This window comes from Pseudopodoces humilis, chromosome 6, assembly GCF_049639895.1.
Source record: "Pseudopodoces humilis isolate 2021_Gansu_Grassland_sample_001 chromosome 6, ASM4963989v1, whole genome shotgun sequence".
In the NCBI taxonomy this organism is placed as follows: Eukaryota; Metazoa; Chordata; class Aves; order Passeriformes; family Paridae; genus Pseudopodoces; species Pseudopodoces humilis.
The window spans coordinates 30862191-30875283 of record NC_142205.1 but is presented as its reverse complement, the minus strand read 5'-3'; the positions used below and the strand labels follow the sequence as shown (position 1 = coordinate 30875283).

At 35.5% G+C, this 13093-nt stretch overlaps 1 protein-coding gene across 1 annotated transcript in view; it reads right to left on the bottom strand.

Moving 5' to 3' along the window:
* Window positions 1-2630: 2630 nt before the first annotated feature.
* Window positions 2631-13093, bottom strand: part of MTNR1A (melatonin receptor 1A) — a 51997-nt gene continuing 41534 nt past the window's right edge. The window contains exon 2 of the mRNA XM_005517682.2: window positions 2631-3499. Within this exon, the coding sequence (XP_005517739.2) occupies window positions 2631-3499 (869 nt within the window). The remainder of the gene's footprint in view (window positions 3500-13093) is intronic.

The window sequence follows — 13093 nt, the reverse complement described above, 5'->3', positions numbered from 1 at the left end:
GTAACATCACCAACATGCACATTTCTGTGACTTAGACTTAGTACAAATATTTCAAAATACAGATCTGAAAAATGCTCTCAATTTTTATTACAGGCCTATTCAATAAAATATATACCTTTGGTATAATATGTTCCGTTGTATATAGCAAACCATTTTCATTGTCATCAAAAATATACTTTAGCACTTGCGAATTACAGGGGACTTTAATTCCTCAGATAACCCACATATTGGATACAGTATCTTGAACCAGCTCATAAATATGTAGACGTGATACAGATGTACATTTTCTGTAGGAAATGGAAAGTGAGAATCCTAAACTTACTAATGGTTAAGCTACTTTAACTGTCTTTATGCTACTTTCATAGATATATAATAAGACATTATTTTCATTGAAAATATGCTTTAAATAAGGCAATTTTTGTAAGAATTTAAATAGTATTTTTTCTTGCATGAAAAACTCATTTATTTGTAAGGTGGTCATGCCTCCCTTGCTATTCTAAAATCACTACACACAAAGCAATAAAATTACAGAGCTAAGCATCCTCCAAGGATGAAATCACAGTGAAGAAAGCTGTGATATACTTTATGCTGTAAATCATGTTGTATCATATCATATGATGATACCACAATAGAGAGCTGGTTATTTACACAGTGGTTCTGACTGGAAAATGTAAACAAAGATGAGTCAAGCACCTCAGCAATGCATTGACTTGCTAGTTCATATCCAAGGTTTTACAACGTTGTTCATTTAGTTCCGTTGATAACTTGACATGAGGCACCTGTTTTTAAGGTAAGAAACTGGTCAAATGATGAAGTGTCAGTGGGGCTTTCAAGTAAATATGAATCCATTCCTTTTAGTGCATTAGTAAACCAAGGATATACTAATCTATGATCCAAGAAAGATGGAATGCTGTTAGGTGTATATGCAGTTTAAGGAGTTCTATGACAGAATGACTGTTGTTTTCTAAGACATATAAGGTCATGTACAAGAAAATCTCCAGTACAGTAAATAATATTTTAAAATAACTGTTTAAGTAAAATTCACACTTTAACATAGATTAACAGAAGTCTAATGGCTATTCAGAAGCTCTTAGTCCCACTGACATTGTTGGAATTGGATTGGAAATGCTCCAGTGTACTTGAACGTCACCGTAGGTATAAACAATTGAGAATTAAAAGGTATGACAGCTGGAGCTTCTTTCCAGAACTAAATGCTCTTTCTTTTTAACGTCAATTTGAAGGTGAATCCTATTGTTGTGAATTACTTTTCTCTGCCAGAAGACTTCATTATAAAGAAAGCTTCATTGTTGCAGGAGACAGCCTGTCTTGCTATTCTTCCTCACTTTGCACTGTACCTCCCCCTACTGAAGAGGTCCCTGCTGTCTGTGGAAAGTCCTGAGAATCCCATGTTCCTCTTTGTACCACTGCTATAAGTAGTATCTTCTCTTTTCTGTTATTTAAAGGTGTCTAATTGCTCTAGGTTATTACACTATGTTCATAATTGTGGTAAACACCTAATTATTAATTTGAAAAGTTTAGCTGTGGCAGACTGAAAAGTAACTGCTAGCCTCAAGTTATTTTCAGATCAGATTCAGATAGATGTTAAATATTCATCCTCTAGGCGTGTCGCATTTTCCAGAGTTTCATGGGCTTAAGATTCCATTAACCAGACAAAACTGTCATACTCAACTATCACTCCTATTAAATGCATTAATCTTCTTCTCACAGAGATTTCGAACTTCTGTCTTGTACACAAGTGAGATATAACAGTTCTTCCTCACTTATGTTTCTAGGAGGTATTTCCCCAAAACCTCCTCTGGGGCACTTCCTTATTTCATGAGTTACCGCCTCTTCAGAAATAATGGTCGTTTAAATTTCTCTTCCCAACCCTCCTACACCTCTTTTTCATGCTGAAACAGCTTGAACTGATGAATCATGGCTCTTTTCCTTCCTTGCTGTTTATCCTCCTGCCCTTGGAGCTTTGAAGATAATCATTCAGGCATGTTTCTCCTCCTAAAAGCTATTTTAAAATTGAGAAGTCAATTGAGAATGTCATTCCTAGGAGGGCTGATGAGGTTTAATATCAAAAAAAATTATATTCGTGTCCATGTTAGTAGCAAAGAAATATTGACAGAGGTATTTATCAAAAATCCTAATGAATTTTCAATTACCTTGATTTTTCACTTCACATCTTGTAATATATTACATAAAGGTCAGATTTCATTTTTTAAAAGAAGTTTTCAGAGATTTTAGAATCAGGACTGTAACATGGACAGAAAAAGCATGTGGAAAGTGTCAGGAATAGTTTTATGATTTGTTTTACTGAACCAGGCAATATGGATACTTGTGATATAATCTCTTTCTAGGTGCTCATCTCCATTTAACAAAAAAAAGGTAGCCATTCATAACTTTTTATTCCCTCAAGTATATAATAATGTCACTATACAAGGGATATACCATTGTATAATAGGATCTGTATGTCAAGGCTCTGTAACAAGCTTCCAAACACCATGCAAGGAATTTGATCAAAGTGCTTTCAGAGTAGAAGATATATTTCACTATAATATTTAACAGGAGGTCTAATAAGACGGACACTTTTTGTGAAGTGATAATAGTAAGATTCCCACTTTTCAGACAGAGTCCACCTTCACTTGATTGTTGTTTGTAATCAGTGGAGAAGGTTTGCTTCTCATTCTGTCTCCTGCATCATTAGAACTATCCTGGAAAAAAACTTTTGCCGTACAAAAAGTGACAATAATTCTCTTGTATTCTCTTCTGAAGTTCTGGTTCAGGAGTCCATATACTATAGCATTAAGGCAGCTGTTGAAATATGCCATGTAATAACTAGACACAAACAACCACTCTGGAATCCTAGGGATTACAGTTTTTGGGTTGACGGCCACTGCAAGGCCTATAAAGTTCAAAGGAGCCCAGCAGACTGCAAACAGCACAAATACCACAAACATGGTCACAAAGTTTCTGAAGTCATGTGGTTTCAGCCTAGGGTTATTATCCGGTTTAACCCTTCGCCTTACCTGAATAACGAGGATCCATATTCGCAAGTAACAGAAAGTGACTATGGCTATGGGAAGCAGGAAGTGGAAAAACACAACTGCTATGGTATATGCTGAGCTGACAGACTGTGCAAATGTACAGGAGTAAATCCTGGGGTCATACTGCAGTGATCCCACAAACAGGTTGGGCACGATAGCAACAAATGTTAGGACCCATATAAGAACAATATAGCACAATGAATTCTTGTCGCTGTACAGCTTGTCATATTTGAGACTGTGGCAGATATAGCAGTACCGATTGATAGCGATGCCTGTAATATTGAAGATTGATCCAATGACACTTAGGCCCATCAAGAAGCCACTAATCTGGCAGTGTAGGTATCCCAGTTTCCATCCGTTGTGAAACACAGATGTGAGGACCAGTGGATAAGGGTAGATAGCTACTATCAAGTCTGCAACTGCCAGGCTTACAACAAACACATTTCCTGTAAAATAAATATAAAAAGGCAAGTATTAGTTTTTCTTTTGCTCTTTTCTGTCATTTCTGCTCTCGTTATATTAATGAGCAGCCTGAGTGGAACACTTTAAATGTAATTAGTTTCTGCTTTCTAGCTCAAAATTCATTGTCATATATCATAAATAAGACACTCATTTTTAGTTTAGAAAAGTAGCTTAACTTAAAGATGCACCTTTGAGAAGAAAACTGTCTTTAAGCTTATCTACCATGACCTATTACTTTTATCATGCCATTTATTTGGATTCTTTCAATCACACAGACTTAGAATTCATATCAAATCAACATATTCATAACTTTAAGGCTTGCTTTGGTTTTAAATGGTCTCTCTTGAAAAATCAGCTAAAATAATATTACTGATAAATTTCCAAACTCGCATTTACCTTCTTTATTTAACTTCCTTTCATTACATTAACTAGCCCTTAACTTTTTCAGTCCTGAAATTAAAATCTCTGTTCTCCCATTTTACTTCAAACTTCCATGACTTTAGTATGACTTTTACATTATTCTCATTGAATCTGCTAGCAAGTACATAAATAACTTCTAAGAGTCGAGTTGAACACAGACTCAGTTATTTTTTCTAAAGGAATGCTCTGCAGTGAAAAAAAGGGATGCTGGACAGTGGCCCAGCCAGTTCCCACACAATACTGACGCCCCATTTTTCTCTGCCTCCAAAATGGAAAATTAAGCAATGAAACATTCTGCTGATTCATTTTTAAACAAAGGAAGATGATATTATCTAAAAACAATAGAATCCAATATGTTTTTAATTCATTTTTTGAGAATAGATTATATTCTCTTTTTTTAATTTCTGAAATGATAATCCATCTGAACGCCTCCCAACCACTCTAATTTCTAAGAAGAAGATCACAGAAACATTGATGTCACTTTTATTCATTTCTTTAAAATAACTGTTACATGTAAAGCTCTAGTTATTCAAGCCCATAAGTACAGAAAGCTATTAATATTATCTATACATGCACATTTGTAAGTATATAAATGCATATATATATAGGCATTTGATATTCTACTTTCTATTTCTGAGATTATTCATGGAAGATGAAATACAAGCTTCTATTGCAACCTGTAATAAAATATATTATTATTTTCAGATGATGTACAATTTTGGTGATAAGCCAAGGTGGGCTCGGTGAATTGTTTTATGCATTTATTTTGAGCATACAAAATATAAACAGAAAAGAGCAGGTTAGTAGGAAAGGAAAAAGTACCTGTGGACCAATAGGGCATTTTAGCTGCTAAAATTCTCAAAACAACTTTTTGGATATATTACTTCAAATATCTTCAAATGCATAGTTCCTTACCAATCTCAGGCTTTAAATGTTCAGTTAGAAATGTTCAACCTGCAAATACTGCCAGAGGAAAACACAGAAATTATCTTTCTCTGGATGCTACCTACACTGTTGTGTTTAAACTTTGATACATGCACAAAGTACCACGTTTGATATTTATACTATTGGCACCTGAAACAAATGGCCTCAATTAAAAGACTGCTGCACTAGTTTTCCCTTGATTTAGTATCTGGATTTATAAATAACTTTCTTGTGATAGTGTCTGTAGCTGTTTCGTCTTTGACTGGGGATTCACTGCCAGACTGAAATGTGCTTATCCTGAAGCCTTTGGCAGAATTCCAGATCATTTCAGCACAAACATCAGAGGTTCTTTAAGCAGAAGATGGCACAGGAAAAAAACACTGCTTTCAGAATTTATTCTTGACGTAGTGGCAACTGATACAAGAACAAGAGACAGTATGGAACTTAGAGCTCTTTGTTTATCTGATGGATCAAGAAGTGGAAAGTAAATGAAAAGGTGCTGTTGGCAGGTTGTTTTTTCCCCTGTCCAGAATATTGCAGGATTGATGAAATGGTAGCATATAAACTTCAGACACTTCATAAAATGTAATACTTGAAAGAATTCCATTTTTATTTGCTTATTAACTTTCTACTTAGCTGGAGACTGCCCATCCTAAACTTCTTTCTCTGGCATCCACTAAAATTTCTGCTCCTGCTCACCATTATTATTGACAATATTGTTATTATTTACCACTTCAGCCAAATGATAAGGACAAAGTTAAAAGGGTTTTCTTCCGTTTAAAAGGTGTTGTATTGAAAGGTGACAAACAGCACACATTTCTCTGAATAGTTTTAGCATTGGAAACAAATGAATTTAGGAAAAGTAGGGTCTCTGAATCAACCAATTTTCAGGCTTCCATAAACTCATGCACCATGGTTGTTCCATGGTTCTTTTTTCAATTGGCTGCAGTAGAATGGCAAGCTGAAAAACTTGGAAACACAAGCTGTTTCTTGTGAAAATTGGAGGCTACCAGGAGGCTAGCAGGATATCTTAGTAGCCTGTCTTAAAAAAAAAAAAAAATAAAAGAAAGAGAAATTATGAGTTTGGAAATCAAGTCCCAAGCTGGCAGCTCATGGTTTGCATGTCAGCTGAAAGAATAAAATGTTATGTGTGAAAACTGCTTGGAAACCAGATAGCTGTTTGCAGACAGGACTTTTAATTTGCCTTTCAGGAAGGGTTATTTTAAAACTTGAGCTCAGATGTATTTTCCTTATGAGCATGGAAATTTTTTTGCTAAGACAGAAAATTCAAGTAGGAAAAAAAAACTGCATTAGTATGATTGTTGTATATTTTGAGGTTCATTGCTTCACACCCTGAAGATGGATCTGAAATGAAGTTGAGCTTTCCTATGTTATATACTAAACAATTTAAAAACACTACCCTGGCTTTAGGTACCATGATCACTGAAAAATATTGCAAACATACGAAATTCTCATATTATCATGGCATATTGTGAAATTGAACTCTTACATTTGTAGAATACTTGGTATTTTAGAGGTGAGTATCACAAAAATGTATATAGGGAAGGGTTAATTTTTATCTTCAGATTTAGGTTTGAACAGAATGCTATAAATGAAGCCTGAAGTTCTATACTGAACCCTTCAAAAAGGCCACAAAATCAAAATCTTGAATAACTCTTCCTTGAAGAAAAAATATTTGTCCTCTTTAGAGAGTAAGATCACATTACTGTGAAAAAATGTGATTTGTGTACCTAAAGAATATATTATTATTCATTAACACCCGTTGGCTGAACTGAGAAGGCAGAGGTTGAATTTCTTGAATTTGACATAAGCCAAATAAGCTTTAATAAATTTAAGCAAATGTTGTGCAGTGGATGTATGTGGGAAGAAAGATAATCTACTGGTAACCACCTTGAGCGGGTTATGTTTTTAGATGCTGTCTAAAGCAATGTTCCACTAAATATTTTCACCACCCTTACTGAAGAAGAAGCCTTTCTGCTCAGCAAACACATAGCCACATCAGATCTACCTGCTGAACATAAAGCTGCATTAAAGCAGCAGAAAACAAACAAGTGTTTTCCTAGACAATTTGATTTTTCCAAGAGCACGATACAACATTAACTGAGTGTAAAAATCATGACCCTGGCAGATTATAAGAAAAATGCTTATGGCACTGCCAAGATGTCAAAATGAATACAAGAGCCTCAAAAAGAACTACATGATGCAGTTGTACCAGTAGCAACTTGTATTTGCAGAACATATACAAATTACTATGTGGGTTGTTATTCCCAAGATTTGGTGCTAAGTATGTCCTGAATGATAATTAAAAAGTTTCCAGAAATTTTTAGCAACTTAAATATGTGCAGAATATTAATGGAAAAAGATTAAAGTTACAAAGACTAGGTGGTGCTGAATGCCTGCCACAGAATTAGAATGGAGGGCTGAACACTTTGCCAGCAGGGCAAAAATTACTAATTCTTCTGGAAATTTTAGAACTGAGGGTTATGTGGTATACAGAGTTCTTTCCTCAAGTGTTAAAACTGTGAAGTACTTTTACTCTTCTACTAAAATATTTAGACTGGGAAAAATAAACTACTGTAAAAAAAGGAAACAGCTCATGTATGGAAAAAACAGCAATGTTTTAAAGTATTAGGGGGCTTCCAGCTAGAACATTTGGTACTCAGAAAATCTGAGTGAATTTTAGAAAATATCTCGTATTGCTAGCAACATCAGTAAAGCTACTTTTTCTTCTTTCTTTCACAAGTTATTTCTATACCTTTTAATATTGGTTGCCAAGTCACTATTCTATTCACCTTTTTTTCTTGGATAAATAATGCTGTGGCTTCTTACAAAAAATGCTTTCTACAAGCCATCATGTTTTCATCATGCCGTTGCATTTTGAAACACATACCATCATGCTTCCATCAGTGCTTCAGGCTGGACCAATTTTAGGTGAGGGTTTTGGTCTTTATGCCAGCTGGAGTTGCTTTATCTTTTAGGTAAGACTAAACATCAGTTATTGAAATCACATACAAGGATTTTGTTTCGCTGGCCACTGTGTCAGACCTCTAATGTTTACTTGCTAAGCATATCTTTAAAGAAAGAGGATAGTGAAATTGGTTCAACACTGCTAATATTTAGAAGATCAAGCTTAGTTTCTAATGATCAGATTCGTGTCATTCTTGTCTACTGTCATTTCACCACTTGCAAGATATTGCCAGATATGTTAAGCAATTTCCAATTATTTCACAACTAGCCTTAATTAGGAGGATATTTTCCTATAAATTCTGATCATGTTTTGTAGACATTAAACTGTATTTAAATATCATACTGCCAAGTTTGTTATGTACACAGTTTTTACACATCTAATGGCACCAAAAAAGTTATTTACATTTTTAAGCACTGGTTACTGTCTAATACTTCTACCAATCTTCCTCAAGGATAGCTCACAGATTTTTTTGGCATTATGAAATCTTTCTGATTAATCTAGCCCTTGCTCAGGGTGTTAATTTAAAAGCTCATGCTCCTAGCTGAAAACAAGTCTATTATAGCTGCTCACCAGTGAATGTCTTCAGCATCAGAGACTTTAAATGTGATACCTCATAACTGGATACAGCATCAGGGAGATGAACTTCTTCCTTAGAGAGTCATTTTGTCAGCCCGCTGTTTATTTAATGATGATTCCATGCAGAAAATATTAAAGCTAGATTTGTTTCATATTCCAGGAACATTTTTGCCCTGAATGTTGTTCCATTAGCACCAATATTTCACTTGCAAAACATCATAAACAACTACAAAATCAAGGAGTGAAAGTTGTTTTTGTGAGTACCTAATACAAATTTAATAAAATTTTCTTGCACATGTATCCAGAAACAGATCTTTGCTCTACTCTGTTTTTTCTACCTGGGAGATCAACCAGGCAGAATGTTTCAAGAAAAAGATCAGTCCATATTTTTTCTAGCATTAAATTAATATTGTAACGTTTTTGTACCTGGCAGCACAGTTTGGGTTCCCACAGAGATCACGTACAACAAAAATTACTAAATTAAAATAGTTCTAAGTGGGGACAATGACCACAGTTTCTTGGGAAAAATCCCAAAGTCAAGTAAGGTTACCCAGACAAGCAAGTGTGCAGTCCTAGCTTCACTGAAGAAAGATTTGAAACGTCTAAGAAACTAAACAGTCCTTGCAGCTCAGCATCAAAATGGCACAAAACAGCTGAGCAAAAATGTAGGAATAAATATTACATAAGTTCTAGTTACTCCTGGGAGCTTCATTCACTTTACAGATCATAATATCAACTCCCCTAGATCTGAAAAGCCTATTTATAAACTAAAGGCACTATTTATAAACCTGTCCTGAATCAAGAAGTCCACGTGCACATTAAATTTGAATAGCATGATGGGCCTGTGTGTTTTGCTTCTCATTAGCAAGTTAACCCTGATGCTGCAGGCAGTGGTGCAGGGTAATTTTAAAGGTTTAAAGCCCATAGTGAACCTTGTAGCTTTAAGCATATGTAAGAAAACCTCTCTTTCCTTTCAAGCTGAGAAAAGACCTTGTATTACTTTGCCATTTTTAAAAAAACTTCATTTAAATGTACACTTCTGTCACATCATAGAAGGGACTTTCAGACATTCTATCATCTAGTTGAGATGCTAATGAAACCAACAGGGCAATTAAAAACATTGCCACTGCCTATTAGAAGTAATGATGATAGGCAGGTAACTTGTTAGCATTGAGAAGAGCATTAAGTATTTGAGGTTTAAACTCATTTACAATCTTACTAAAGTAGAAATACTTGGTGTCAGGTAAGTTCAGATACTAAAATGACTTAAGTAACCTCAACATTTACCTCCAGTTAATAGAAATTCAGAATCCTGAGTCTGGACTTCTGGAGAACTACATAACAGTATGTTAGAGATATATTGAAAAATAGATTTGTTAAAGAGCTATCAGAATAATCCATATTGTAATGTCTTGTTTCACCGTGCTGAAAGTTGAAGAAAAATTTACGTAATCAGCTCAGCATAAATGAAAGATTACTGATGCATTCAGAAAATAAAATGTTATACTGTATTTAGATTAATTATCACACAGAATCTTCCAGCAAAGCTTCAGCAACAATTAAATTTGAAATGCCTATGCCATCTTCTGGCCAAGTAAATCAGACGCATGAAAGAGTAATTGGCAGAAAATGGCAGTGACAAATTATGTAGTATTCAAACCAAAGGAATGGTTGTGTATCTGGTCCAAGTCGACTGTAGCCAAAGAGTATGCAGATGAGATTGAGTACTTTTACAGATATGCCAAACAACATACAGTTTTCTGTGGTGTTATCACCTACCATCTTTTTCTGCAGTCCCATGGTACACATGTGAGTGAGAAAGCTCCCGCTCTCCTTCTCACAGTCTAAAAATATTTGTTGCTGCTATTTTTGGTAGTTCAGTCATGAGAGGAAAGTGATGTGAGTTTACTCTCAGGCACATAAGGGAATTGAATCCATATGCTGGATGAGTGCTACAGACGTGGGGATATTCCTTGCCTCTGGCATCCTTGCCTCTGGCAGTTTTGTAAGACATGCCAGGACTGCTTTGAAAATATTTCCTATATTGGACCTCTCACATGAGAGGCATACTCAGTCTGTACTATGTGGCAGATTTAGGAGGTGCATGGGATATTGAATACCTCAGTACTCATAAGACTCAGGTATTTCTGGGTATGCCAAGAAGGGCAGCACTATCTACTAGATGAGTTTACCTGACATGAAATATAAAGTACCTGAGGAAAGCAGCACTATAAGAAAAGGCCTAGACAACCATTGCCCATTCAGGCACCTAACATAGGTGTAAACAGGAGTTGACATTGACTGAAGATCTCCTGTGAAACAGATCTTAAAAAAAATATAAAAGTGGTCAGGGTCTGGGCCTTTTTTAACAGCTTTTAAGAAATGCCATTTTAAAAAGCACTTTAAATAGCTCTCAGAGCTACAGTGCACCTCAGGATATGCTCATCTTTCTGTTACATTATGCAGTGGCATGAAATACTTTGCTCTGAGATTCTACATAGTGGGTTCATGTCCAAGATATTTTGCTTTAGAACCAGCAGTGAATTGAATAAGACTTCTTTTCTTTTACAGAAATGTCTAAAATTTTATCACAGCTAATACCTATTTACTTTGGTAACAAGATTGTATTAAACTGGCACTGTCATAGGGCTTTATAGTTTTAAAACATAGGAATAAAAGATAAAAGTGACTCTTGATGCCCAGCCAAGAGTGAACTAAGACATAGCATAAAATATCAAGAATACCTGTAATAAGACCGTTGTGAATCAACAAATCCTGCTGTTTTACAGGTGAAAGTTAGAAACCAGGGCAGGCAGACATACTGGTGAATGTCTCAAGTTCTGTGACCCTGGTTTTGGCTTTGGTATCTGCCTGGACTGTTCTTTCTACAGTTCACTGGTTGGGTGTGTTTTCAAGGTCAGAACATCTATCCCCTTTGAACATCAGCTTCTTCTATCATCATGACAATATTTCAGAGATCAAATAGATTTGCCTGAATAACTTATCCACTTTTACAGAAGGGAATTATATTACCACTTCTGACTTGATCTTTCCTATCTCTAATTTCTGTGATTCATTTGGGAGGAAAAAAATCGTGTGGACAGCCTGTTCTCCAACAAGGTATTGCCTAGATGTTACAGAACACTGAGGTTCAGCAAGCTGTATGAAACCGATTAGAATAACAATACTGCTGATGTCAGAGGATCACGCTACTGAACTGCATCACAGTAGAATCAATGTGAGAGTACTTTTCCCCCTTCAACTGTATTTGCACTAGAGACTAGAAATATATGGAAAGACAAAAATTATACTGTTCACAGTAATATGAGAGCTCAGATAAATAAAAGTAATAATACAGTGTGAAAGTAGAAACAGGCAGAGATGGATGCTTATGAAATATAATTACGCTTTGTGTCTGTACAAAATCTCACAGATCTGTCAGGACTGATGCTAGATAATGTGAAGATGCAGTCTATTCCCTTCCAAAGTCGAATATGTATTTTGAGAAAACAAGGAGGAGAAAACAGGAGAGTGAAGTTGCAACCACATAACTGACAGGAGGGCCTGACAGGAAAGGCTTCTATACTGTATAAAACATTGCAAACACAAAATCACTTTCCTGAATCTCTTTGAAAGTCACACTTTTACGTAACAGGATTTTGTGGCTGAATTTGTCCAGAATTATTCATGGGAAGAAAAAGAAGTTTAAAAATTCTCAAGAGGACAAAATAATCCATTTTCCTTCTGTTATGACTAATAAATGTATAGCTGGTCATTCAGCCAATGTAGACAGTAGACAGAAAAGCTACTAAAATGAGTTCATAAAATAGTCAAGTTAAAATCAGCAGTAGTAAGACACCTGCCAAGACAGTGGAAAATAGCATTATAGAAAAAAATCACTTATATATTGTTACACACATGTTTTTAGTCTCCTCTCTGCTATCCATCATCTATTTCTCTATTATTCCTTTTTCTCTTTCTTATTTATTCATCACCATATTTTTTCTCTCCTCACTGCCTTACAACCCAAAATCTTTTGTTTCTGACAGAAGTCTTTTTCCTCCGTCTTTTCCCCTCTTTTCCTCTCTTCTTTCTTGCCCCTAGCTTCTTAGGAAAGAAGACACAGATGATTATCATCCTCATTTCCACCTTATCAGTTTGATGATTTTTGAATCATGATCTGTAAATATGCAGTGTATTCCACTGTGCCATTATCACAGACACGGCTGACTTCAATTCTTCCTTCCTTCCTTTCAGTTCTTCATTTTCTCTATGGTGCTCCAGCAAAAGTGAAGTTGAATGGTCCCTCACCAGAGTGGAGCAAGTGAAACAGTATCAGGTATCATGGGGAATTCATCAGAGTAAGCGTTATTTAAATTGCAATATTACTGGGGTTTATGAAAGACGGTATCAAGAATTCTTGCTGGTCTATACATATATCAGAAATGCATTACCACTGGAAACTGAAAGATGGGAAAATAAGTGGAACTTCCATGTGCATGGCAGCACGGTGGAGGATCCTAATACCCATCTTCTCTACTGTTTGTCTTCTTTATGATGGACAATTGAATCAATGAAACGGGATGGGAAAACAACTCTGGATTACAAGAGAGTGAAGAACCCAAGATATGTAGTTCCTTTCTTCTGTAAAAAGATTTTAAAACCTTGT